Here is a 26013-nt window from a genome sequence, read left to right on the forward strand (position 1 = left end):
TATTAATAGGCGAAATAACCTTTAATAATAAATATATTAATAATTTAAGGGCATTATATTACAAAGTCAACATTAAAATACTGTTGTTCAATCTTACATTATTATCTGCTCTTCAATAATTTGTACTGAATCACAGTAACTGCGCCATTTATCATTACGGACAATAAATAATACTTAGGCCACGAAGTTTACATCCTAATATGTACATTTCACATGGTTCACTACAGACAGTCTAATCGGTCCATGCTCGACTTGCGTTTGCGCAGCCGCCAAAAAGTGGCTTTTACCCCAAAAACTTTATAGATTTGTAGAATGAGGTAAAAAGGTCGAGTATGGCCGGTCTAATTGCACTAGGTTGGTACTCGCTTAATCGAGGGCTTCTTGTCCTGTCTTTGGCAAGAGGAAGCAGAGGATCGCGGCAACTGGAAAAAAATGTAGATTAGTATTTTATTCACAATTTGAAGAATTGCTATGGTTATTTTATAAATGTTTAAAAATTTTCAAGAGTAGGAAAAATTCGATTACCAGGCGGGATTCGAACCCGCGTCTTCCGCCATATTTTACACTAGCTGTTCCCCGCGGTTTCACCCGCAGTACTCGATGATACAATATAACCTTCCTCGATAAATGGGCTATCTAACACCGAAAGAATTTTTCAGATCGGACCAATAGTTCCCGAGATTAGCGCGTTCAAAGAAACAAACAAACTCTTCAGCTTTATAATATTAGTATAGATTTAAAATTTTTAAAGAGTATGAAAAATTCGATCACGAGGCGGGATTTGAACTGTGTCTTCTCTGTGTAGGGTTATTGTATATATATATATATATATATATATATTTATTTAAGGTTTATAGTCTAAGTAACTAGAACAAACAGATAAAAGGAATAACTCTTCATTAATTACTAGTGTAACTAATACTGTTCATTGACGAGTCAATTTGAGATATTAATTGTACGTCGTGAGCCATTATTTTAATCAGTATTATATATCGTTAGTTTTCATATAACGTACATTTTTTGAGGTCAAAACTTCTTTAGCTGCGATAAATACATTTTTGTAAGCGAAAACCTTACGAATTCGCGTCATCGACATGATAATATTATGAAATTTCAAATATTATTTATAAATTATTCAGATTTTATTTTAAGCTTTAAGGACGCTATAACGTATTTTTACAAAAACACGCTGTTTTTCGGTACCATTTTAACTTAAAGCAATTACACGTGAGAACATAGTAATATCTTAATTTAAAGATAATATATTCAGCTCTACGTTCATCTTATAAAAATTGTACGACGTCATACAAAATTGTCGCTGAAATACGTTTTTTCCATCACAATAAACGCATAAAATGCAAAAAAATGGGGTCTAAACCGGTACCATTTTAGGAAAATTAAGAGCCTAATCTATCTTCTTAACTATATCTTATTGAGGGATATATAGTCCTTTATATATGGTGTAATTTTTATGAATCTAAATCAAAATTTTATTTCAATAATGAGCTAAATTAAAAATACTTGTCGATTTCTTCATACATTTTGTTCTCGCGGTTCGTCAGACCGCGCTCAGAAGCGCTCTTGGAAGGACGGGTGTATCGCTCCTCGTGCCAAAAATAAAAACGAAATAAAAAAGATTATTGTGCGTGCACTGTCTTTTTCGTGATTTGAAATATTTGATACTTTTTATGAGTAAACTGTATAAGTTTCATATTCCAATTATTTGTAATTTAAAATTATGTTTTTAAAATTACCTTGCCTGAGATCCTCTTTTTTATGGGTTGTTGAATAGATTGGTGGGGTAAAACAATTCAAGGTGGCGTCGATGAAAATTTGGCTTTTTTTCGTGATGGGTGTCATTTTCATAGTTTTTGGGGTAGCTATTACCGAATATGAGGTCAAAACTGAAATCCAAGATGGCGCCGACGAAAATTTTACATCTTTTCGTCATGGGTGTCATTTTCATGGTTTTTGGGGTAGCTATTAACGAATATGAGGTCAAAACTATAATCCAAGATGGCGCCGACAAAAATTTTACAACTTTTCGTCATGGGTGTCATTTTCATGGTTTTTGGGGTAGCTATTAACCAATATGAGGTCAAAACTGAAATCCAAGATGGCGCCGACGAAAATTTTACATCTTTTCGTCATGGGTGTCATTTTCATGGTTTTTGGGGTAGCTATTAACGAATATGAGGTCAAAACTATAATCCAAGATGGCGCCGACAAAAATTTTACATCTTTTCGTCATGGGTGTCATTTTCATGGTTTTTGGGGTAGCTATTAACCAATATGAGGTCAAAACTGAAATCCAAGATGGCGCCGACGAAAATTTTACATCTTTTCGTCATGGGTGTCATTTTCATGGTTTTTGGGGTAGCTATTATCGAATATGAGGTCAAAACTATAATCCAAGATGGCGCCGACGAAAAATTTGACATCTTTTCATCATGGGTGTCATTTTCATGGTTTTTGGGATAGCTATTAACGAATATGAGGTCAAAACTATAATCCAAGATGGCGCTGACGAAAATTTGACATTTTTCGTGATGGGTGTCATTTTCATGGTTTTTGGGGTAGCTATTAACGAATATGAGGTCAAAACTAAAATCCAAGATGGTCGTCGAATTTCAAGATCGCGTCATGGTAATACTGTCGCGTTATGGAGCAAGGCGGCGATTTTGGTATCTATGAATCTCGCCAAAGAAGTTTCACTCCTGACACGTTTTCTCGGCACACACGTTCTTTTTTATTTTATTCTCTTCGTTTAAATGTTTTAGATAAACTTTATTTTAAATAAAGTTTAGCGAATATATTTAAAGAATATATTTAAAGTTACTAATATCTGTCAGAATATTAACATGATTGCCACAGAGTTGCGTTTTATATTAAATTTCTAAATATGCATTTCAATGTTCTTTAAAATTGTTTTTTTTTAAGACTTTCTACAAAACTGTGGTTGTTAACGTTTTTGTTATTTTATTTAAGTTTACTTTAAAGGAGTAAGAAAAATATACCTAATTATCGACGGTTACATTGGGGATTTGGTAATAGCTGTCTCAAAAACCTTGAAAATGACACCCATGCCGAAAAGATGTAAAGTTTCGTCGACACCATCTTGGATTTTAGTTTTGACCTCATATTGGTTAATAGATACCCCAAAAACCATGAAAATGACACCCATGACGAAAATATGTAAAATTTTCGTCGGCGCCATCTTGGATTTTAGTTTTGACCTCATATTCGTTAATAGCTACCCCAATAACCATGAAAATGACACCCGTGACGAAATGATGTAAAATTTTCGTCGGCGCCATCTTCGATTTTAGTTTTGACCTCATATTGGTTAATAGCTACCCCAAAAACCATGAAAATGACACCCATGTCGAAAAGATGTAAAATTTTCGTCGGCGCCATCTTGGATTTTAGTTTTGACCTCATATTCGTTAATAGCTACCCCAATAACCATGAAAATGACACCCATGAAGAAAATATATAAAATTTTTGTCGGCGCCATCTTGGATTTTAGTTTTGACCTCATATTGGTTAAAAGCTACCCCAAAAACCATGAAAATGACACCCGTGACGAAATGATGTCAAATTGTCGTCGGCGCCATTTTGGATTTTAGATTTGACCTCATATTGATTAATACTTATTTAATAGCTACTCCAACTCCTTGAAAATGACACCCATGACGAAAAGATTTCAAATTTTCGTTGGTGCCATCTTGGATTTTAGTTTTGACCTCATATTGGTTAATAGCTACCCCAAAAACCACCCACATTTGCAAATGTGTTTGCTACTTAGGAAAAGTTCATATTTAAAGATATAGGTAATGTGAATGTGTGGTAACGAATTTAATTTATTTCATTCCGACTGTTTCTCGGAATAACATACATTTACTAAGAATTGCTTACAATGCCGGGTTTAATATATTGCCGGTAACATATAATATTATGTATGATAATAATTCTTAAAAAAGTATTTTATACATTTCTTAAAAAGCTTCGATATTGCTTTTTTAAGTTGGTTGAATACACTAAAATACTTATAAGGATCGTACCTACTAATAATAGTAACAAAATGAATTTTTAAAGTTCCCAGTAATCTTCTGGAATCAATTTCAATAAAAATATAAAAAAAAATAATATCAAGTATGAAGATGGTCTATAAAATGGAATGCGCTATGTTTACGTGAGCGCGATGTTCCCGCGAACCACGTGGCGACGTTAGATACCTAAATTTGAGTAACGCAGATTTGTGACAGCGTCCTTAAATATGTATAAAAATTTCAAACTTAAAAATCTGGACTGCCCGCAGAAATTCCAAATTAAGTTTTATAAGCAGTCTTGTGCATTTGCCTTCTAGTGCTTACCATTTTTTTATTTCTAATATTCAAAAATACTCACTGAACAAGAAAGCCGCGAACACTACAATTGGTATGACGCAGTTGATGTCTATGAGGTAGCCGAACGACAAGTTGCCGATGAGACCACCACCTCGACCCGCTGTTAATGAGAGTGCTGCTGCCATTACCCTGGAAAAGAAGAAATTTATTAGGGAACACATACACACAAGGCACATATTTTCACGTCCAGTCCAATATACATGCAAAACAGTTAAGTACCCATTTTAGTAAATGAAATTATTGAACCCCGTATTGTAAAGTTTGTTTGACGTCTTGTAAAGACAAAAAAAAGACTGTGGCACTCGGGGACTGCCGCGGTAAAGCTATTGCATGCTATGCCTTCAAGCCACACCTCCGCCCCAAGGAGTGGGGAGCGTGAGGTTTTTCGTTACGGAATTTCTCGATTCGGTCCCCGCGCTCAAGGCCCGCGATAGAAGCTATGCAATAGCTTAAAAACAATAGATTCGATTTTCCACATACCCCATACCACAGAATAATATCTAGTAATACCGAGTCTATGTTAAAAACAATAAATATAAATCAATGGAACTATCTTCTTTGGTACACATGACGTCTAATGCAATCTTTTTTTACTGCTGAAGATAAGATTTAAATACAATTATTAATTAATTAATATTAATGTACTAACCTGAGGTTCGTAGGGAATAGATCTACCAGCACACAAAAGACGAGAGAGATGGCGAGTGACGTCAGAGCTTCGAAGATACATGACAATACCAAGTTTTGAGTTGAGTTCTGCACGAAGAAGAGGCCCACTGTGACTAGGCCAGCAAAGCCGAGGGAGAATACTGGAATAAATGAGGTTTTTAGTAATTTTTGTCTTGAATATTTTAAATTTGTATAGAAAAGTAAAGGCTGTTTAAATAGGAGGAACACGTTAGGCCATTCTCCCATTACGATACGCACAGGCGATTCAAGTATCCTGCAAGTCTCGGAGACTAGTCGCCGCGGAGTATCGTACATACATTTGTATGTAGGCTCGTACACTACGCTACCGGTACCTACATACGAAATATGTATGTGAGATATTCCGCGGCGACTAGTCTCCGAGATTTGCAGGATACTTGAATCGCCTGTGCGTACCGTAATGGGAGAATGGCCTAACTTAATTTAGAGTTAGTATCCCTTCCTACCTATTGAAGTATTATATATAGTTATCAAAAAAAAATTTTGGATAATGAAAAAACAATATGATTGAAATGTGTACTAATTTAAAGTACATATTTTGATTGAAGTATAATTGTGCCTCGTGGTTTATAATTTGATGGTAAATAAATCTTATCAGAGTATTATTATCCAAACTATAAAATAAAGAATTAATATTGTACGGATGTAAAAAAGTTATGAATTTTGGTATGCAGATAAACTGGTGCTAAATAACAACTATATACGGGTATTATTCAGCAGCGATGCGGGTTGAATTAGTATTCAAAATTACGCCCAAATACCAAGGCATAAATTGTTTTTTACGTAATGATGCAATCGTAAAAATTTATTTCGTTTTAACGTTCTTATCATTTTCTACCAAGAAGCCTTTAAAAATATGTATGTAAATACCTAACTCTAACGTTATATTAAAATGACAGTCTAGTCAAAAGTGAATTAGTGATAAAGTTTCTAAAAATGTAAGCAAGTTCGGATTGATGGCACAAATAATTTATGTCTAGTTTTAGCAAAAGCATTTCTATTTCCTAAATATCCAAAAACTAAAACTATAAAATGTAGATTTTCTACACTAAATCTAATCTTCTAGTCTAAAAAACAATACTAACTCAAGAAAAACTCAGCCACAAGTTTGTGTATACACAGCTTTCTAGTTCTACTCTAAGGCTGGTTGCAGAGCTTGACCGACCATCAGTGCGTACCGTCGGTCCTGACGATACGCATCAACAATGTGTATGACTATGACACTAATGCGCATGACAATACGCGTGCGTATGGTCGGTCTAGCTATGAACGGTTTTATGAATTTCCATACACATGACAAGCGCGACTGACGTACGCACTGACGGTCGGTCAAGCTCTGCAACCAGCCTAAAAATGTAAACAGTACTTACTCAAGAAGAACTTAGCTCCAAGTTTGTGTACACACAACGGCAACCACAGTGACGTGGGTATACAAGCCAGACCCACAATCAGGGTGTGCATGTAAACACTCTGGTCTATGATCTTCTCGCAATCGTACGGGTCCATAGAGTCGTCGTCCACAACGACACCGGACACGTCGCACACTGAGGCCGACGTGTTGGGGAAGCGGTGCTCGAACTCCTCGTAGCGGTTGAACAACTCGGGGAACCAGATCATTAGCGTGTAGTAGCTGGAAGGGGAGAAGAGCTTGAGCTTTTTGGGTATATGTAGTCTACACTAATAATATAGAGGAAAACTTTGTTTGTTTGTTTGTTTGATTGTAATGAATAGGCTCATAAACTACTGGACCGATTTTGATGAAATTTGGCACAGACAATCTTTAGTGCCCTTACGCACTAGCGGTTAACCGCGGGGGCGGCTAACCGCGCGGTTAGCCGCTTTCCCATTTTAAATATGCAACCGCTTATGATTGTTCGCACTAATCATAAAATCGGTTGCATATTAAAATGGGAAAGCGGCTAACCGCGCAGTTAGCCGTCCCCGCGGTTAACCGCTAGTGCGTAAGGGCACTTAGACCCTGAGAAAGAACATAGGCTACTTTTTATTGCGAAATATGTACCACGGGCGAAGCCGGGGTGGACCGCTAGTGTGATATATGTCTGTAGTAAAATTGTTTTTGAAGTGAAACTTCTTTAACGGGGTTGGAAAAAAATTTAGTGTAACACTTTTTCGTTACGCGTGACATTTTTCTATTACGCGCCATCTTTTTCTTATCCGTTATTAAAAAGGAGGAGGTTATCAATTCGGTCGGTATGTTTTTTTATGTATGTACACCGATTACTCCGAGGTTTATTTACGTGATTCTTTTTTCACTTCTTACGTGTGTACACTAGTAGGTACACGCACACATTTGTTTAGTATTTGAAGTGAGTTATGGAAATGCTGCAGAAAGCAAATGAGTTTTTTAACGAGCATGGCCTTTTGAAAAATACTAGTCAGCCATATTTGCTCTGCTCTTTTGCTTGAATGTAATGTCTTTTGGAAGGCACTAGATGCAACAATGTATTGCAATTGCTGCTAAGAAAAGACAATATTTTTAAACTATGTTTCAATTTTTAAACATAATTGCAATGATAACAGCTTCATGAAAATTGAATTAATTCTACCTTTTGGGTCTTGAATTACGCTGATATTTAGATTTAGGGTATAAGTTATTGAAGATAAGAAAAACGTAAAATAAATTATCGAAAAAAGTATTTGCCATTTTAACTTACCTAGTAGTTAAGCCAAACTGAATAAGACATGTGAGTATTGTGTATTTGAGATAGGGAGGCCTGCACAAAGCCTTGGTTTGAGTCCAGATCTCGCTAAACAGTCTCTTGAGGTCCTTGCGCTTGCGCATGCTCAGTGATCGGACTGATTTCTGGGAGTTTTGCGATGCCACCGAAATTGTACGCTGTTTCTCCTTGAGGCTTTTGATCTGTCGAAAATAATAAATGGTTAGTTGGTATTGTAATATTTACAATTTTAATTGCATCGAAAGATTAGAACGTGTACGATACTATACGTATACGATGTACTTTATTTTTTCTTCATCTAATATTGTGGCAACTTGATTTTGACTAAAACAATAGTCATAATATGTAACGAAATATCACTTCTGTTTGATAGTTTGATAATCAGCGATCATTCTTTTGAGGAAATAAATTAGTCTTCATACTTATTATTATTTAATACTAAAAATATATCATACATAATTGATGTCATAATTGAGAGTTAAAAATATCAATTACCGGGTAGTTATCGGGGTCATCGCCGGTGTTCTGCTTGTAGACGCTCTTCAAGCAAGCCAGTGCATCATCATAGTCCCCGCACTCCATCATGAACTTGGGGCTCTCCGGGAAGGTCATGAGCCAGAAGCCCAGCATCAGGGATGGGATCCCGCAAGCTGCGACGAACCAGTTCCAGGAATCGTAGGAGAAGCTGCCGCTTTCCATGCGGATGCCCTGGATCGGGATGATGGCCCAGGCGATGACTGTAAAGGAGTATTAGCTTTTATTGTACATGCTTGCTTGATGGCCAATGTCTAGAAAGAATATTAGATGATAATATGGCATGTGATATTGTAAATTGTGAACGCTGTCGTTTATGAATTACGGTGTGAGTTGCTTTAACTTTGGTTAGAAAATACAAGTTCCATAGTTTACCATGTTTATCATAGGTGAATTAGTGTCAGATAATTTTTTATTCCCAGTGCATAGGTGTCCTGTAATCTAGTAATCTAGTATACAATGACATTAGGTAAAACTTCACCAAGTTTATTGTCATTTTACAGTCGAGCACGTAAACAAAAAAAAAACCTCGTTTATGCTATGAATTTTTTTGTACAATTATTTTTAAACTCTGCTAACTATGTCTTTTTCGAGTTTATTTTTATAATCTACTAGAGGTCCGCCCCGGCTTCGCCCGTGGTACATATTTCGCAATAAAATGTAGCCTATGTTCTTTCTCGTGTATCAAAATATCTCCATACCAAATTTCATGCAAATTGGTTCAGTAGTTTGGGCGTGATTGAGTAACAGACAGACAGACAGAGTTACTTTCGCATTTATAATATTAGTATGGATAAAGACTTACGTGGTAGCAAGATGACACCAAGCGTCCAGAACATTTCCATCCAGCAGAGGATCTTCTCTCTGTACTTGGTGGCTTGGAACTCTCCCAGGTACGGGAAACAGATACCCATGGCTCCGGCGACCCTGTGAATAAATACATCATTAGAACTAGTTTGTATAGGGTACAATATTCTTCTTGGATTACTATGGATAAGTACCTTTTCGTGTGTTAAATGTAAAATATCTGTTAATTATTTTGTGTAATTTGTTTAGTATTTGAAAACATGGCAGACTTATTGAGTTAGCGACAAATTATCGGAAATCTATTTCTTATCCTTTCTGGTTCATGATATACATAAAAATAACTTACAGGATGTATACAAATATTCAGGCTGAATTAAACAGTAAGTATAGATGGGTACTTTATTTTATCCGATAGGCATTTTTGGATAACTTAAGTAAACATAATAAAATATTTAGAAACTTACGCAAAACCGTTAACGAATCTACACGCCATGAAGACGGGTAGAATTTGTACGAACGATGACACGATGCCGATGAAGCCATCGAGCAATAGCGTGGAGACTAGCACGATCTTACGGCCCTTTGTGTCGGCCAAGCAGCCCCAGAAGTATGAGCCGATAACCATACCTGGAAATAAAATTGTTACATAAAATGCTGATTTTGGTTTTTGTTTTATGTTTTTCTGTTTGTAGACAGTGGTCAGTATTATTGATATTGTATGTACTATGTACTAGGCTTAATGATTTTTTATATTTCTTCATGATACATTGTTTCCAACCGAATCGTACCTACTTAATAGGTACCTATATTTCATGTACTAGGTACCTATCTAATATCTATCTAATGGGTATTTTACTCTGCTATTCAGATAAAGAAAGATTAATAAGAAGATTGAATTAACTACTAGTAGGTATATTGCTTTTTGATTTTTGCGATGAAGAAAACATTAAAATTTTACATTGTGTCTTTTACAGAAATATTGTAAAACCGCTCTTTAAGTAATCTTTGCCTACTCGTAATTGATTACATTGAAGATAGAAGTAATCTCTCTGAGTAATATTTGCCTATTCACTAACGCCACCACTCGACACTTACACGATAAAGAGATACGAACAGCAGCTAAACTCACTACAAAACTTTCAAAACGGCTCACTCACATATACATCGACTTGGATATATGGCAGCTTTCGCTAAGCAGTCTCGTATACGTAGTATCTCTATTTGACAATCTGTGATCTCGTTTTATAGGGCAGTTTCCCTACTGTTTGCGTTGTTTTACTATGTCTCAATACTCACCCAACATAGGCGCTGCAGTAAGCCATCCCTTATCAGCCGATGTCATTCGGAAGTCGCATGTCGCAGCCGGTAGTACAAACGATACTATAGTGATGCCGATAGCGGTGTCTGCGTAGATCAGCCCCGTGATCGCGAGCAGACAGAAGTGGAAGCGACCGAAGCCTGGAAGAAATATATTGTTACCACTTTTTTCCCACTAAGAATAATATAGGGAATTAGCACAATTTTTCCTACTGCAGACATAGGCCTACTATATGGGTTTAGGTTGTTATATCTACGTTAAGAACGATATAATCAGCTCATATATTTCCATTGCATCGACTCAATGTCATTTTTTTGCCAAAATTAAAAAAAAAGTATATAGATACTATTACAAGACTTCTGTATGTACAGTCAGATATTATAAAGCGTGTTTGAATGTTACAAATTACAATAAACACTGCATATCTTCAAACCGGTAATTGTTTATAAAATAATACTTGTAACATTCCATACAAAAGGTGATTGATGATAGACATGCATTATGTTGTTTTTAACATTCAACTGTATGAACTAATTCGTCAACTGTATGTCCTAAGAAAGAACAACGTTTACTTTACGCTGCTATACAACAGCAGTGAACAATACAATATTTTGGCTATGGACTTTTCTAGAAGTATTTTTGTATCACTTATAACTCATTTTTACGTAGGAAGTAAATAGTACGTACCGGTCGCCGAGATAGCGGCTTCGAAGTCCGCTCCATGCTCTAAGAAGTCTAAACCTGTAACCAAAATATCTTCGTCAGCAAACAAAAAACACACCACACTCAAATCCACGTTTTAACACTTAACTGATAATACTGGTCGAAGGGTTCTAGTTACAGTTAAATGTTGTTCTACCATAGTCATATTGATTCAATTATCAATATTCACAATTCACTTTGTTTATTAATAAATCATTCTGTGCCGTTTAACCGAATACCCTATTGTATGCACTGCTTGACATTTCTTAAATGATAATATTTAAAGGGCTTACACTATTATAAACCCTATTCGACCGTGATTAAGACGGAAATAGTGTGCAGTTATGCTGCAAATCGTAATTATGCATATGTTATAATTATGTGGGTATGCTGTGACCTTATTAGCGAAGGATTGCCTACCCTCATAAGATTAGGAATACATGTTTGACACGCATTGTTTCTTTTATATTCAAGAAGTTTTTTTCGATTGACAGGTTTAATAATAATGCCGGATATGAGTTATTTTTTTATAAATTACATGCTTTGAAGTAAATTTCATTACAACGATCAAAACATCTCAGTCTGTCAGTGTCTGTGCTCTTAAAAAGTTTTTTAATCTAACGTCGCGTCGTTGAACATTACAAATTGTTTCACTGGATATTCAGAATCGCCTGATAACTTTAGTCGCTAATCAAACAGGTATATTAATCAAATTAGGACTAAGTTAAAATCAATAGTCAATCATAATATACCTACTCTGTCATAATAAAACTTTACAAACATAAATTTTAGCCCCAACCACAGAATAATAACTAAGTAGTAGCTAGCTACCCCTACTAAACCTATCCTATGTATCACTTGATATACACTATTAAAATAATTGTATATTTTCAGATAAATTAAATTTCTATTGTGTTTAATCATACAACATAAAATGTGATTAATTTATGCACGACAATATTTGAATTAAATTATAATTTTAATTATATTGTGGAATAGTAGGTAGATAAGTACATAGTAAATAATATCTAGAATTTTTATGTTAATATTTATTTTGTGAACTTAAGATAACGTACCTAGTTACGCATCCACCCCAACCCTCTGTGTTAGGTTGAGCAATAGCCTTCCGCTGGCCTCAGCAAGACCACCGGAGAGTTCTTGCAATTTAACATAAGCATTCCACATAATGGAAAACATTTGTTTCGCAATAAGGTATCGCTTGTATCATTGCATGTAATTCTGGCATTAACATTTGTGACTCCAAATCGTCCACTTGTTATAGTTAAGTAATTAAATAAGTTTAATTTTAATTTTATTTTATTTCTTTTTTAAAAAAGTCAAATCGCTCCCGCAAAGTTTAACTGGCGCAGCCGGTAGGATAGCCACATAAGGTCTGCATGTCTAGAGGTCTTCAAAATTAGCCCTAGAACATTGCTATAAAGGCCGTGCTATCCTAAAAGAACCGAAATATAAATTTGTTAAACGACCACGACAAGGACATGGGATCGACGATCGGTTGGTGAGTAAAACTTTTTGCCATCCTTTCTCATATATTCCTATATCCTTTTCACGAGAGTGTAATTTTGACTTTTAACTATTTTTTTTTTTTACTGTTATTTTGGGATTGAACGTCTCTCACTATAACGGATCTGGTTTTAATATGAAATTCTATTAAATCAGTAAATTAGTTATAACTTATACAATAAGGAATATCGTATTTAATTCTAAGAATTGTCTTGCATAAAACTCTGCACAGACTAATTAGCTATAGAATGTAACTTAAATAAAAGTTTTACATAAGAAAAGTAAATGAATTTTTGCATAAAGAAATATTAATATTAATTGATTTAAATGATCTCAAAATTGATCGTAATTCAATTAATAAATTTTATATTTTTTATGTGATTCACTTTACTTCAAGTTTTAATTTTTATAGTAATTGATAACATATAATTTTTTATTCTGCTATATTTTAATAATTTTTATTATATTGTGTTTTAAATTGATTTCTGTGTGTGTGTGATTTTAATAGTTCGAAATTATTGTAATTGGTTAAAGACTTCAGAACTTTAATTACTCTGTACTTATTTAACATGGAAAGCGTAAACGTAATAACAATTCCGAGTGATATGTTAAAGCTTATTCCTCTTTTTGGTGGAGACAAAAGAATTTTGAATTTATTCTTTCGAAAATGTGAATATATAATTAATAAATTTAGAGGGCATGAAGAACAGAATATTTACGTTTTACATGCCATAACTAGTAGATTAATAGGCGATGCCGCCGCGTTATTATCCGAGCGCGAAGATATTAATACTTGGCCCGCTTTAAAGGAATTACTAGAACAGCATTTTGGTGATCCGCGTAGTGAGGATTGCATAAAAATCTCTCTCGAGTCCTGTAAAATTAAATCCGGCGAAAGTTACCTTGAATTTTGTAATAGGATACAGAATATTCGATCATTATTAATATCGAAGGTAAATTTATCGGTAGATATGGAAATTAAACGCGCGAAAATTGCGATTTATAATCATACAGCCCTGAACGTTTTCTTATATAATTTGCCCGAAAGCATGGTGCGTATTGTAAGACTAAAATCACCTAGTACATTAGAACAGGCTTTAGAAATCGTTTTAGAAGAAGTTAATTTTCACGAGCAATACCAATCGCGCAATCGTATCCACAATAATACAACGCTGCCGAAGCAAACGCCTAACGATACGGTGCCCCAATTTTTACAAAATAATCCTCAACAAAGATTTAATTTTGGGATACCAAATGTACCTCAAAATGCACAACAGGCAAAATTTGGTTTTAAATTTACACCTCAACAACCGTTTAATAAAAACCCACAGTTCGGCCTTCATTCAATCAAAATCCACAATTTGGTTATAGGCCTCCTCAAACTTTTGGTATAACGCCACAGAATTTTGGTCAAAGACCTCCTCAAAATAACCACTTTGAGACTACTGACGTTTCCATGAGGACAGCACCCCCTCGACCACAAAATATAACTCAGCCAGGTTTTAGAGTGAACGAAACCGACTTACATAATGACAATTATTACTATGACTACAATCCTTACGAATAAATAATAAATATACGAATTACTATAGCTATAATCCTTACGACTACACGAATTACTATGGCTGTAATCCTTATGATACGACTTATGAATACGATGAGAGTAAGATTTATACACCCACTGACGATACTCAAGACATTAATGTGCTTCCGTCTCAAAAAAAAAATTTTCGAACGAAAGCCTCTACCAAGAAAAAACCGTAGAATCAAATTGCGATCCAAATCTGAAATTGCCACATATTTATATTTCTGAAATTAATTCCAAATTTGTGCTTGATAATGGGAAGCAAAATTTAAACGCGGACGAAAACGAATCTATGGTTGTTAATATAGGCGATAGAGACAATAGGCCAAGAACGCGTAACGACTCTAGTACAATTTCTATATCAGAACGCGATTCTAGTGAAACGATATCTATTCCCGATCCTGAAACTCTATCGGCGCTGAGTTCTCCTAGAAGGTCACAATTTGTAACGTCGAAATCGGATACAGTTCAATCAGCTAATATTGTAGAATCGTCCGGTATACCCATACTCCATAAAACCAAGTTTATAGAACAAGGTTCAAGGAACGTTATACCGATAGAGATTGGTAAAAGGAAGACTAAGGTCCCTATTAAAAATGTAAAACGCCCTCCGCGTTGTGGTGTTGGCTGATAGTGATGAGGTCCGCGCTGGCACTTCAACTACAACCTCTTAAACATAACCGGAAATTTAGACTATAGTGACGCAATGAGATACGATAAACTTACACCTAAACTTGAAAACGATCAAACTATCATTAGAAATAAAATTACTTTAATATCTAAAATCCTCTATAGTTTTATCAATTCTACTGAAGTCTTAAATCAAAATTCTAATATATTAGATAAGCGTTTAAAAATTGTAGAATCTATGATTAAGGAATTAGCATCTAAGGATAATCATTGGGTTTATACTACTTATGTTGTAAGCCTTTTAAATTTATTTGTAAGTAACTTTCGTACTATTTTTATAAAATTAGGGGAAGTAGAGACTGCTCTAGCATTTAGTAAAGTATCCATACTACATCAAAGCATTATTAATTCTACAGAGTTGTTGCAACATTTAGTTCTTATATCCCAAACTGAAAGTTTAGTGTTTAAAGCGAGTGAGGCAAATTTAGTAAAACTAGAAGAAACTATTAATGTTAAATCATATATTAAACAAAACCAGATTACGTTCATAATGGAGGTTTCAATTACAGATAATTATACTTATAACTATTACAAATTATACTCTATACCTATGTACCGTGCTTCCGATAGTAAAACCCTTTCCATTTTTCCTAAATATCCTTACCTGTTGGCAAAGGGGATGAAATACTTACCGATCGTAAAACCGTGCCGATCGCTCGCTGCTGGAGAACAATTTCTATGCGATGAACAAAATCAAACGCCTTATCCTGAAACTACTTGCATAGAACAACTGCTTAAATTTGAAGGAAACCCAATGCACTGCGAACAACAGCTAATCAATATAGAGAATGTAAGAATTCAAAGAATCACATCTATAAGTTGGATACTTTTCTCAAAATACAGAAATACTCTGACTCAAATTTGCAATGGTGATGTCAGCAAATATCCTGTCGTGGGCACATACATAATGACCATCGACGAACCATGTAGCATCGAGATCCAGAATATAACGATTCGCCCTCACCAAGTAATCACTGAGAATGATCCTGTAGAACCAACAAAAATTATAGTTTTGCCGCAATTACCTGTGAATAGAACTCCAACATTATCCAGTACTCGTGTACTCAATATGCGAGGAATCAACTTGGACGAAGTTAAATATATGTCAACGATATTAAAGCAATCAGTGTTCAGTGATAGTGAAATGGTTAACAGTGAAAGAAATTTTAGATTCAGTGCAACTTTAGGCTATACGTCTCTATTTTTAATATTTGTACTTGTAATTCTATTTTTACTTTACTTACTTCGTTATAAGATATTAAATGTAACGTGTCTGCGAAATCATCGGATAGTTATTAAAAATGAACAAACCGATAATTTCGCACTTAAGGAGGGAGGAGTTACGCATCCACCCCAACCCTCTGTGTTAGGTTGAGCAATAGCCTTCCGCTGGCCTCAGCAAGACCACCGGAGAGTTCTTGCAATTTAACATAAGCATTCCACATAATGGAAAACATTTGTTTCGCAATAAGGTATCGCTTGTATCATTGCATGTAATTCTGGCATTAACATTTGTGACTCCAAATCGTCCACTTGTTATAGTTAAGTAATTAAATAAGTTTAATTTTAATTTAATTTTATTTCTTTTTTAAAAAAGTCAAATCGCTCCCGCAAAGTTTAACTACCTACCTAATTTACTTGTTTACCTACTTTCACCTAAATTAGCAATAAAAATATAGATGAACAAATAAAAATACCTAGATAAAATGAGTAGGTACTTACATAATGAAAATATGAATACTCGCATAAATTTGAAGTAACTAAGTACTTAATAATTATTGGATTGGCATATTTATTTTGGTTTTAGTTTTTGTTTTGCGAGATAGCATTATTATAGGTATTTACTGAGCCCTTGATTCAATAAATTGCTTCGATTACGCAAAGGAACTACAGACTGTAGATATGCAGTATGGTTATTTTGGCGCCATTTTTGTATAGGTAACTTTTTATTTTTTTTTTTAATGCCAAAATTTATTTTATTTTATTTATTTATAGCCTTTATTGCCAATATTTCAGGTTACATTTTTACTTAAAACTAAAATTAAATTGCATTGTGGGTGTTGGCGTGTCCTTGTGACACAAAGGCCTCTTCCAACTTCTTCCACTCGCCACGTTCTTTCGCCTTCCGTAACCATAGCGGCCCCGCCACTCTCCTTATTTCATCTGACCACCTTTTTCGTTGTCTTCCTCTTTTTCTATTAGCATCTACTCTGGGAGTCCATTCAGTAATTACCCTTGTCCATCGGTTTCCCTTTTCTCTGAGCATATGCCCTACCCACCTCCATTTAAGAACCTTTGTCTTTTTCACAACATCTTCTATTTTCGTTATATTTCTTATGTCTACAGCTCTTTTTCTATGTTTTTTTGTATAACCCATTATGCTCCTCTCCATTGCTCTTTGGCATGTTACCAATTTTGTGTCATGTTTTTTTGTTTTAGCCCAAGTTTGGCAACCATAGGTTAATATTGGCAAAATGCAGGTATTGAATAGTCTTCTTTTAATTGTGATATTATATTGTGTATTTTTAAATATTTCTTTCAGCGACCAGTATCTCTTCCAAGAATGAGCAACCCGTCTCTCAATTTCATGTTCCATTTGGTCGGTGAAAGCTATTATTTGGCCTAAATAAATATAAGAATTGACATATTCGATTAACTTATCTTCTATTTTAATTGGGGTTCGCACTCTATTTGCTATAATTTTGGTTTTTCCATAGTTAATTGATAGTCCCACTTTTTTGCTTTCTTTTGCCAGTTGAAGAAGCATGGTTTGAAGGTTTCCAGGGTTATCTGTTATCAGTATTATATCATCAGCAAATCTGAGATGATTCAAATTTGTTCCATTAATGTTTATGCCGAAGTTATCCCAGTCTAATTTTCTAAAGATTCCCTCTAATACTGAGGAAAAAAGTTTTGGTGAGAGTGGGTCTCCCTGTCTCACGCCTCGATTTATAGGGAATACTTCACCTTCGGTTTCCAATTTTACTCTGCCTGTGCTATTTTTGTATATATTCTTTATGATCCTTATGTATTTATTGTTTATTCCTTGGTTCTTCAAAGCTTCCCATATAGATCGGTGTTCCAGTGAATCAAATGCCTTGTTGTAGTCTACAAATGCCATGTAAAGTCGATAGTTGTATTCATGGCTTTTCTCGATCAACTGTTTCACCACATGAATATGATCCGCTGTAGAGTATCCTGCTCTAAACCCTGCCTGTTCCCTCGGTTGTTCTTCGTCGAGCTTTTTAGTGATACGGTTAAGCAGTATTTTTGAGAAAACTTTATATACGTTCGACATCAGGCTAATTGGGCGATAGTTACCTATTTCAGATCTGTCTCCTTTTTTGTGAATGAGAGTAATGGTAGTTGTTGTCCACTGTATGGGGATGAATTCAGTGTTCAGCATGGTATTGAAGAGCTTAGTTAGTCTTTTTGACGTTTCCGGTAATGTAGCTTTCATCATTTCATTAGTGATGTTGTCTAATCCTGGTGCTTTATCATTTTTCTGGGATTTTACTGCTTGTTGGACTTCGCTTTCGAGAATTTCTGGGATATCTTCTGTACAGTCTTCGAGGCTTGAGTTGCTATCTAATTGAATGTCTTTGGTAGAGTATAGAGTGCGATAAAAGTCTGTAGCAATCTTGAGGACTGGTTGTCTTCTTGTAACTTGTTTGTTTAATTTGTTTTTCATTTTTGGAATCCAAACCTTTTCCTCTTTCAGTTCTCGTAATGCCTTGTTTATGCCTCCTGTTTTCGATATGTGGTGTTTTATACGTTCAAATCTTCTGTCAGCTTTATCTTGTTTAATTTTACGGTTAATTTCTTTGCTCAAGTTATTTATTTCTTTTAAAGTGGCTTTGTCTCTTCTATTTCTAAGTAGTAGTTTCCTTTTCTGAATAAGATCAATGGTCTGCGAGGTAAGTGGGTTTTTCTTAATTCTTTCCTTATTTTTTATTTTATTTATTTTATAAATCTCATTTATTTCCGAGTTGTAAAGTTCCTGCATCGTATCTATTTCTTTGAATGGTGTATTCCTTGGAAGTGCGAACATTGTTGTTGGGTTATTTTTCAGGTATTTTCGTCGTTTCCTAGGTTGTTTGTTGAATAAACTTGCTCTGACCATACGGTGGTTGCTGTTAAAGTTAAAGTTATTTATAACGTTTACGTTTTTGAATGATTTAGGTTGATTGGTTATTATAAAATCTATTTCATTTCGATAGGTTCCGTCTGGTGATATCCAGGTCCATTTTTTGGTTGGCTTCTTCATAAAAATACTATTCATAATAGTTAGGTTGTTTTCGAGAGCTAAGGTTACAAGTCTTTTACCGTTCTCACTTCTCTTACCTGTGCTATACTTTCCAACTACATGCTCTTCGCCTTCATTCTGTTTTCCTATTTTGCCATTAAAATCTCCCATTACAATAGTATTTTTATGAGCCCTCTGTAGTGTATCTGAAAGTTGACTATAGAATTCATCTTTAGCTGTTTCTTCTGCTGCTTCTGTTGGTGCGTATATCTGTATTATAGTCCAGCTATTTTTGTATCCCTCAATGTGTATATTAAGTACGGCGATTCTTTCGGATATGCCTTTGATCTCTAGGATTTGTTTTTTAAGATGCTTTCTTACCATGAACCCCACTCCATGTAACCCCTTTGTTTCACCTATATAGTACAGAATATATTTATCGTGTTCTTCTATTTGGTTTCCTAATCGTCTTACTTCGCTCAGACCTAAAATGTCCCATTTAATGTCTTCTAAAGCTAGTTCAAGTTCCGTAAGTTTTTCTGGTGTCCTTAATGAAAGTGTATTAAAAGTGGCTATATAAATATTTTTTGGTTTTTCTTTATTTTTAGTGTTCTTAGTGTTCTTCGTTGGAAGGTAGTGGTCGTCTTCCCCCACGGTGACCAACCGGCTTGGGGTGTGTTCTTCAGTAGTTGTTTTGCATAAAGTTGTGTGATATTGGGTTTGATTCCAGGTGCCGGTGGTCGTTACAAGTTTTTTGGGATTTCTGAGAGTGAAGCTGACCTAGGTCGTTCCATGAAGTTAAGGATAGTTGGTTTCATTATGTTTTCTTTCACAACTCCTTTAGATTTTGTAGCCGTTGTATATGCTGTGACTTTTGTGTTTAATTTCTTCTGAATCGATTTAGGAGAGCCCGAGGCTTCCCTTTTCCTCTTGTCTCTTGCTTGGTCCAATGGTTTCTTCACTATTAATTTATCATATTTTATAAAGGCTATGTTTCCCTTCTTTCTTTCTTCCTCCACCTGTGGTTGTAGTAACTTCCGTTTTTCCAAAGTTTCTTTCGAGAAATCTTCCTTTACATACCTGGTGCATTCAATAAGTACCTAGCCTCATCGCCAGAGGGTGCTATTGTTTCAAAATAGGTTTACCACAGTGTAGCTCATTCTTTTTTAATTATTTTTTTAAATTTTCATTCCAATCCCTTCATTTGTTTTAATTTGACAACCTATGGAAGCGAACGTGTCGATCGGTTTTACAAAAATGGAAAAAGAGCAATATCGTTCGGTGATTCGATTCCTATTTTTGGACGGGAAAGAGCGTATCGAAATCAAAGACCGCTTTGTTGCTGTGTACGGTGACTCTTCTCCATCGATAGCCACCGTCAAGAATTGGTTCAACGAGTTTGCACGTGGCCGTACGTCGCTTTTTCATGAACCACGTCCAGCTGCACCAAAAACAGCTGCTACGGAGGAAAACATTTAAAAAATCCATGATCTCGTATTGACAGATCGCTAATTGAAAGTTCGGTAGCTAGCTGAGACTGTAGGCATTTCAGAAGGAACAGTCAATCATATTCTTCACGAGGAACTCGGCATGAGAAAGCTGTCGGCGCGATGGGTGCCGCATTTACTCACACAGGAAAACAAGCGCAACCGTGAGTCCACGTCGGAGACGTGTTTGGCGCTGTTTAAGCGGAATCCAGGGGAGTTTTTGCGTCGTTTTGTGACGGTCGATGAAACCTGGATTTACTGGTACACACCAGAGACCAAGGAGTAATCAAAACAATGGATCCAGACCGGGGAACGTGCTCTAAAGAAGGCGAAAACTGTAAAATCGGCCGGAAAAGTTATGGCCACCGTTTTCTGGGATTCACAAAGAGTTGTTTACATCGATTACCTCGAGAAGGGTAAACCAATTACAGGGCTTTACTATGCCGATTTATTGGACCGATTCGACGCCGAATTAAAGAAAAAGCGACCCCATCTGGCTAAGAAAAAGGTGCTGTTTCACCACGACAACGCACCGGTTCACACGTCTGCCGTTGCCAAGGCCAAATTGGTCGAATTACGCTACGAATTGCTGCCTCATCCACCGTATTCTCCAGATTTGGCCCCTGGTGACTTCTTTCTGTTTCCTCATCTGAAAAAATCCCTCGCCGGGAATAGATATGGATCAAATGAAGAGGTTATCGCTGCCACGGAGGCCTATTTTGCAGAGTTTGAGAAAACCTATTTTTCGGACGGGTTAAAAAAGTTGGAACATCGCTGGGCTAAGTGTATCGAACTAAAAGGAGACTATGTTGAAAAATAAATTGCCACTTTTCCAAAATTTTCGTATACTTTTTGTAGGCTAAGTATTTATTGAATCGCCCTCGTATATACCTTGCGGAAGTCTAGCTTTATTTTTCAAAATTAGATGTTTCTTCCATGTGGATGTTACTGTAACCACAATGGGGCGATTTTTATTATTAATTCTTTTCCCAATTCTATAAATGTTACTTATCTCCTGGCTGTCTAGATGCGTTCCTGAATCAATAATAGTTTCTTTAATGTAGTCCACGAGTTCTGCTTCCGATTTGCCAAATTCGTCAATTCCAAAAAATACTAAGTTACATTTCCTTTTATCCTTATCGATTGCATTTAATTTTAACTCCAACTTTGATATTTTAGATTTAAGTTCAATATTTTCTTCGGTTATGGTTTTGATTCTCTCATCTATAGCAAACATAACGTTTTGCGTTACTGATTCAGTTATAAGCGTGACTTGTTGATTTAATTTCGCGTCTAATCTTGACCAGAGCAACTCCATACTTTTTTCCATTTTTTTGTTTTTTTGTTGTGGTAAATATCCAGTACTGAGTGGAAATTGTAATCTGTTACTGGCAACACTGAGTTGTATGTTTGCTGTCACTTTGGTTGACACCTGACAATTGACACTTGACAGGTTTAACGGTTATCCGTTAGGTTGGTAGCACTTTATGATGGTGATAATAATTAGTTTTTAGGTTATGATATTTGATCGTAAAGTTGAGATTTATTGATGAAACAGATGTAAATTTTGCACTGTTCACTTTCTGCAATTATAGTTTGATCACTAATTTGGACGAACTTGTGGTGTAGCAAGTTTTTCTTTCGCAGTGTACAATATTATTAATTAATATTAACGGAGCAAATTTCGCGTACGTGTTTACAATACGATCACCGGAACCGGAAAAAAGCCAACCAAAATTTATAAGCTTAATTATATACCTAACTTTGAATGTCTATTCGCTGTCAATTAAATAATAAACAAAAACCTATTGGTATTAAAAATAAAGTAAATCTTAATATAAGTAAAGAAATGTGTTGTGAAAAGAAAATTTCGTCATATTGCATAGGTAACAGTTTGTTAAACGAATTAAGTAACACCACCACTTACCTATAGATAAAAAAGTAACTATAGATTTCAAATATTTTTAGTCTGTTAAATTTGTTTCCGTTTGATTTAGGAACTGTTATTGCTCTTAGGTTAAGAATTAGAAAACGGTCAGCTAGTTTGTGACGAAAACAATATTGCATTAACATTTACAAAAGTAGCAAGACTGTTTTTTGACAGAATCGTATCTATCTGTGGAAACAAGTTGGAAACAGTTTACGTAAGTACTTAAAAGAATAACAGATACATTCTATAAGTAGGTTTTTATTCAATGGAAAAATCTTGTTTATGAAGGTTTTCGGAGATAAAAAGATATCTCTTCAATTATCTGATACAATTGTGTTCAGAAAGTAAAGTAGGTAGGTAGGTAAATATAAATGCTTCCGTTGCAATAATATAACGTCCACATTATTGAAACGAGATTGAGGGTTACAAAAACCTATTTTTTTATTATTATTAAATCACCTAAAAACCGGATTTTATATCCGTTTTCAAAGTGGACTTTTTTAATTTATTTTTTTCCAGACCAAAAAATCGCGGGAATCAATAACAATAATTAAACAAATAGGATTACCACAGTATTACCTGCGTTATTGCACCTTTTAAGGCTATGTACACAAATATCATCAAAACTGTAAACAGTTGATACACTCAATTAAATTGTCACTATTGTGTACACAGCGCTATCTTATCTCAGGTAGCATTTCTATAGCGGTGTCATGATAAATCAATTTTAACTAAAAATGAGATGAAGGATTTTTCCCGTAAGTAAAATGACATGTGTAAGCAAGTGTTATCTTGTGTGCAGGTAAACACGCTTGTATGGGCTGCCGTTTGGCATTGCAAGGTCATGGGTTTTGGAATAATGAGATAGTAATGTCGTCTAGCTGAAAGAATGTAAAAAAATAAATTTGTTTCTGTCATGTTTAAGATGCAATGTCAATTTTTGTGGCACTACAGATAAAATTTTTAATCATAGTGTTTGATAAGAAAAAAATTCTTATAAAAATCATAATATCAAAATCTATTATAGTCATTTCGCTGACCCGCTTCGCTTGTAACATATTTATGTCTATAGTTTTTAAATCTGTAAATATATATTTACAACATACCTTCATTCACTTTTATGGGCATACGATTAGTAAATGATTAGGTGCTTCGAGAGCAAATGCTTCACATTATAGAACAAATAAACATGTAAAACCCAAAATTGACTCACACACTTTACTTACGCTATAATTCAGAGTACAACAACTACTACATTCACAAATCTTATCATTTTCGTCGTAACTATAAATTTTAATGCGTCAATATTTATGTAGAGTCGATATAAATTAAAGAAAAAAAAAAAAACCAAAAAATTATATTGAATAAATGTGCTACAGATAGGCTACGAACCTAAGTTTAATTTGAATTTTATGTACCTTTATTTATCAGAAAAAATAAATAAATGGGAATCTTTTCTATTACTTCAGGATTCACCTTTTTAATTTATTAAAATTTCTGACGACACAGACTAGGTACCTACTTGAAGAAAAAGTAAGGTAAGTCTCTTTATAGAGACAAAAATATTACATATACATAATATCTTAGAAATCACAATCTATATTTATTGTATTTCTTAAAACATCTTACTATTACTATGATTATAGCATTAATACTATGAATAGTCGTGAAATAGTTGTAATTCAATTTTATTACTTCTCGGCAACACATGGTAATTATAGATATAGAACTTACATTATATTATATTTCCAGTAATAATAATTAACCTTTCTAATATGATTAGTCATTCGCCTTTTACAAAAAAAAAACGGTCAAGTGCGAGTCGGACTCGCGCACGAAGGGTTCCGTAGGTACTATGGGGACCCCCTTTATAAGTATATAATATATATTTTTAAATTTTTAGTATTTGGTGTTATAGCAGCAACGGAAATACATCATTTGTGAAAATTTCATCTTTCTAGCTATCACGGTTTATGAGATACAGCCTGGAGACAGACAGACAACGAATTCTCAATAATAGACGTAAGTATGTTATTATTAGTCTGTGGTAATAGGGTCCCGTTTTACCGTTTCGGTACGGAACACTAAAAAGTAACGAAATTCAATAATTAGGTACTATAGAATTATAGAATTTACTACAGATATAAAATGTCACGGGTGGAAATTTTCCAGTGGCATACACTACACACAGTTAACAATCTTACACACAGTTAAGTTATCGTAATTATGCATATCTTTTATTTTAGCATATTTTTTTATTTTTATTTCTTAGTAGGTATTGTATAACGTTAATAAAAAAATATTCCCAATTCCTAAACTTCATTGAGTCTGCTCTGAAAGATTCATATTAAAATATGTAGATATTTTTTTTTACAAAAACCTCTATATTGACAGCCCTAGCCGTTCTCTATGCTCGTGATTTTTCCGGATTTCCGTTTACCGAGCATTCCTGCACAAATACCTTCAAACTGATTAAAAAGTAATCTTGTACAAGTTCACTTTAAATGAATGAAATATTACCTTTTCGAGCTTTTCTTAACTTAGTTACATTTAATTATTTGTTTTTTGAAAATTGATGAATTTACGTTTCTCAAAAATTATAAGTGAAGCCCTCCTAAAATTATTTTCATTTACTATGTGTAAGTGTAATTCTATAGTTTACTAATTTCATTAATAAACAAGGAAAACATTCTTAAAATTAGTTAAGTACTTACTTATGTCTATTTAAGTTAGTTATTACCTAACTTTGAATATCGTTCATATTATACAATATAAATTTTAAGTATACTATATAATTTTCAGTCCAAAAATCGATCTTTAAAATATTCCTTAGCATACTATTCCTTCATATTATTACAGAAGAATACAAGTATATATTAGTAAATATTAACAAGACAATAGCATGCTTGTTTTACTTATATCTATTACTGCCAAGACTCAAGTTTCTTTATAATCCAACAAAGAATGAACTTGGTTCTTGAAGTCGTTGTAACATTGTCAACATAATATGATTGGCAGCCGTGTAGTTTCCAATTTACGATATAAAAAAAAACATAACACAAAGCGCGAACACTGACAGTTATTTATTGAAATACAATTAGCAAACTTAATTGGTTTCGCATTCATTATCATCGCACTTATCAACTTAGAGATTTTTAACGTTAAAATCTAGTTATAAAAACTGCACAAAAATTGCTTACCCATTTTTATAACGGAATCACTTCACTATTAAAAAGTCCGATACAAATCACGACAATCGGTCTATCGGCATAGCATCATCACCCTGTAGTATTGCAACGAATGCGCGCGCGCAAGTCTCCGTCGCCTCAAGGATGTCGCGTGCCTTCTGAGGCTGCTGTGCGAATGCTGGCTCG

At 34.6% G+C, this 26013-nt stretch overlaps 1 protein-coding gene across 2 annotated transcripts; it reads right to left on the minus strand.

The window, feature by feature from the left end:
* On the minus strand, positions 1-26013 carry LOC123693422 (synaptic vesicle glycoprotein 2C-like). Of its 2 annotated transcripts, none has more exons than XM_045638513.1 (11): positions 25840-26013; positions 11163-11216; positions 10454-10615; positions 9622-9784; positions 9156-9277; positions 8312-8553; positions 7793-7998; positions 6488-6747; positions 5059-5218; positions 4411-4538; positions 1-422 (listed from the first exon to the last, which is right to left on the minus strand). In XM_045638513.1, exons 1-11 carry the CDS (start codon positions 25841-25843, stop codon positions 367-369), a joined length of 1557 nt encoding a protein of 518 aa, XP_045494469.1. In that variant the 5' UTR covers positions 25844-26013; the 3' UTR covers positions 1-366. The 2 variants fall into 2 exon arrangements, with proteins under 2 accessions (XP_045494469.1, XP_045494468.1); XM_045638512.1 differs by lacking the exon at positions 25840-26013 and adding an exon at positions 11286-11432.

The sequence above is a fragment of the Colias croceus genome, chromosome 7, assembly GCF_905220415.1.
Source record: "Colias croceus chromosome 7, ilColCroc2.1".
In the NCBI taxonomy this organism is placed as follows: Eukaryota; Metazoa; Arthropoda; class Insecta; order Lepidoptera; family Pieridae; genus Colias; species Colias croceus.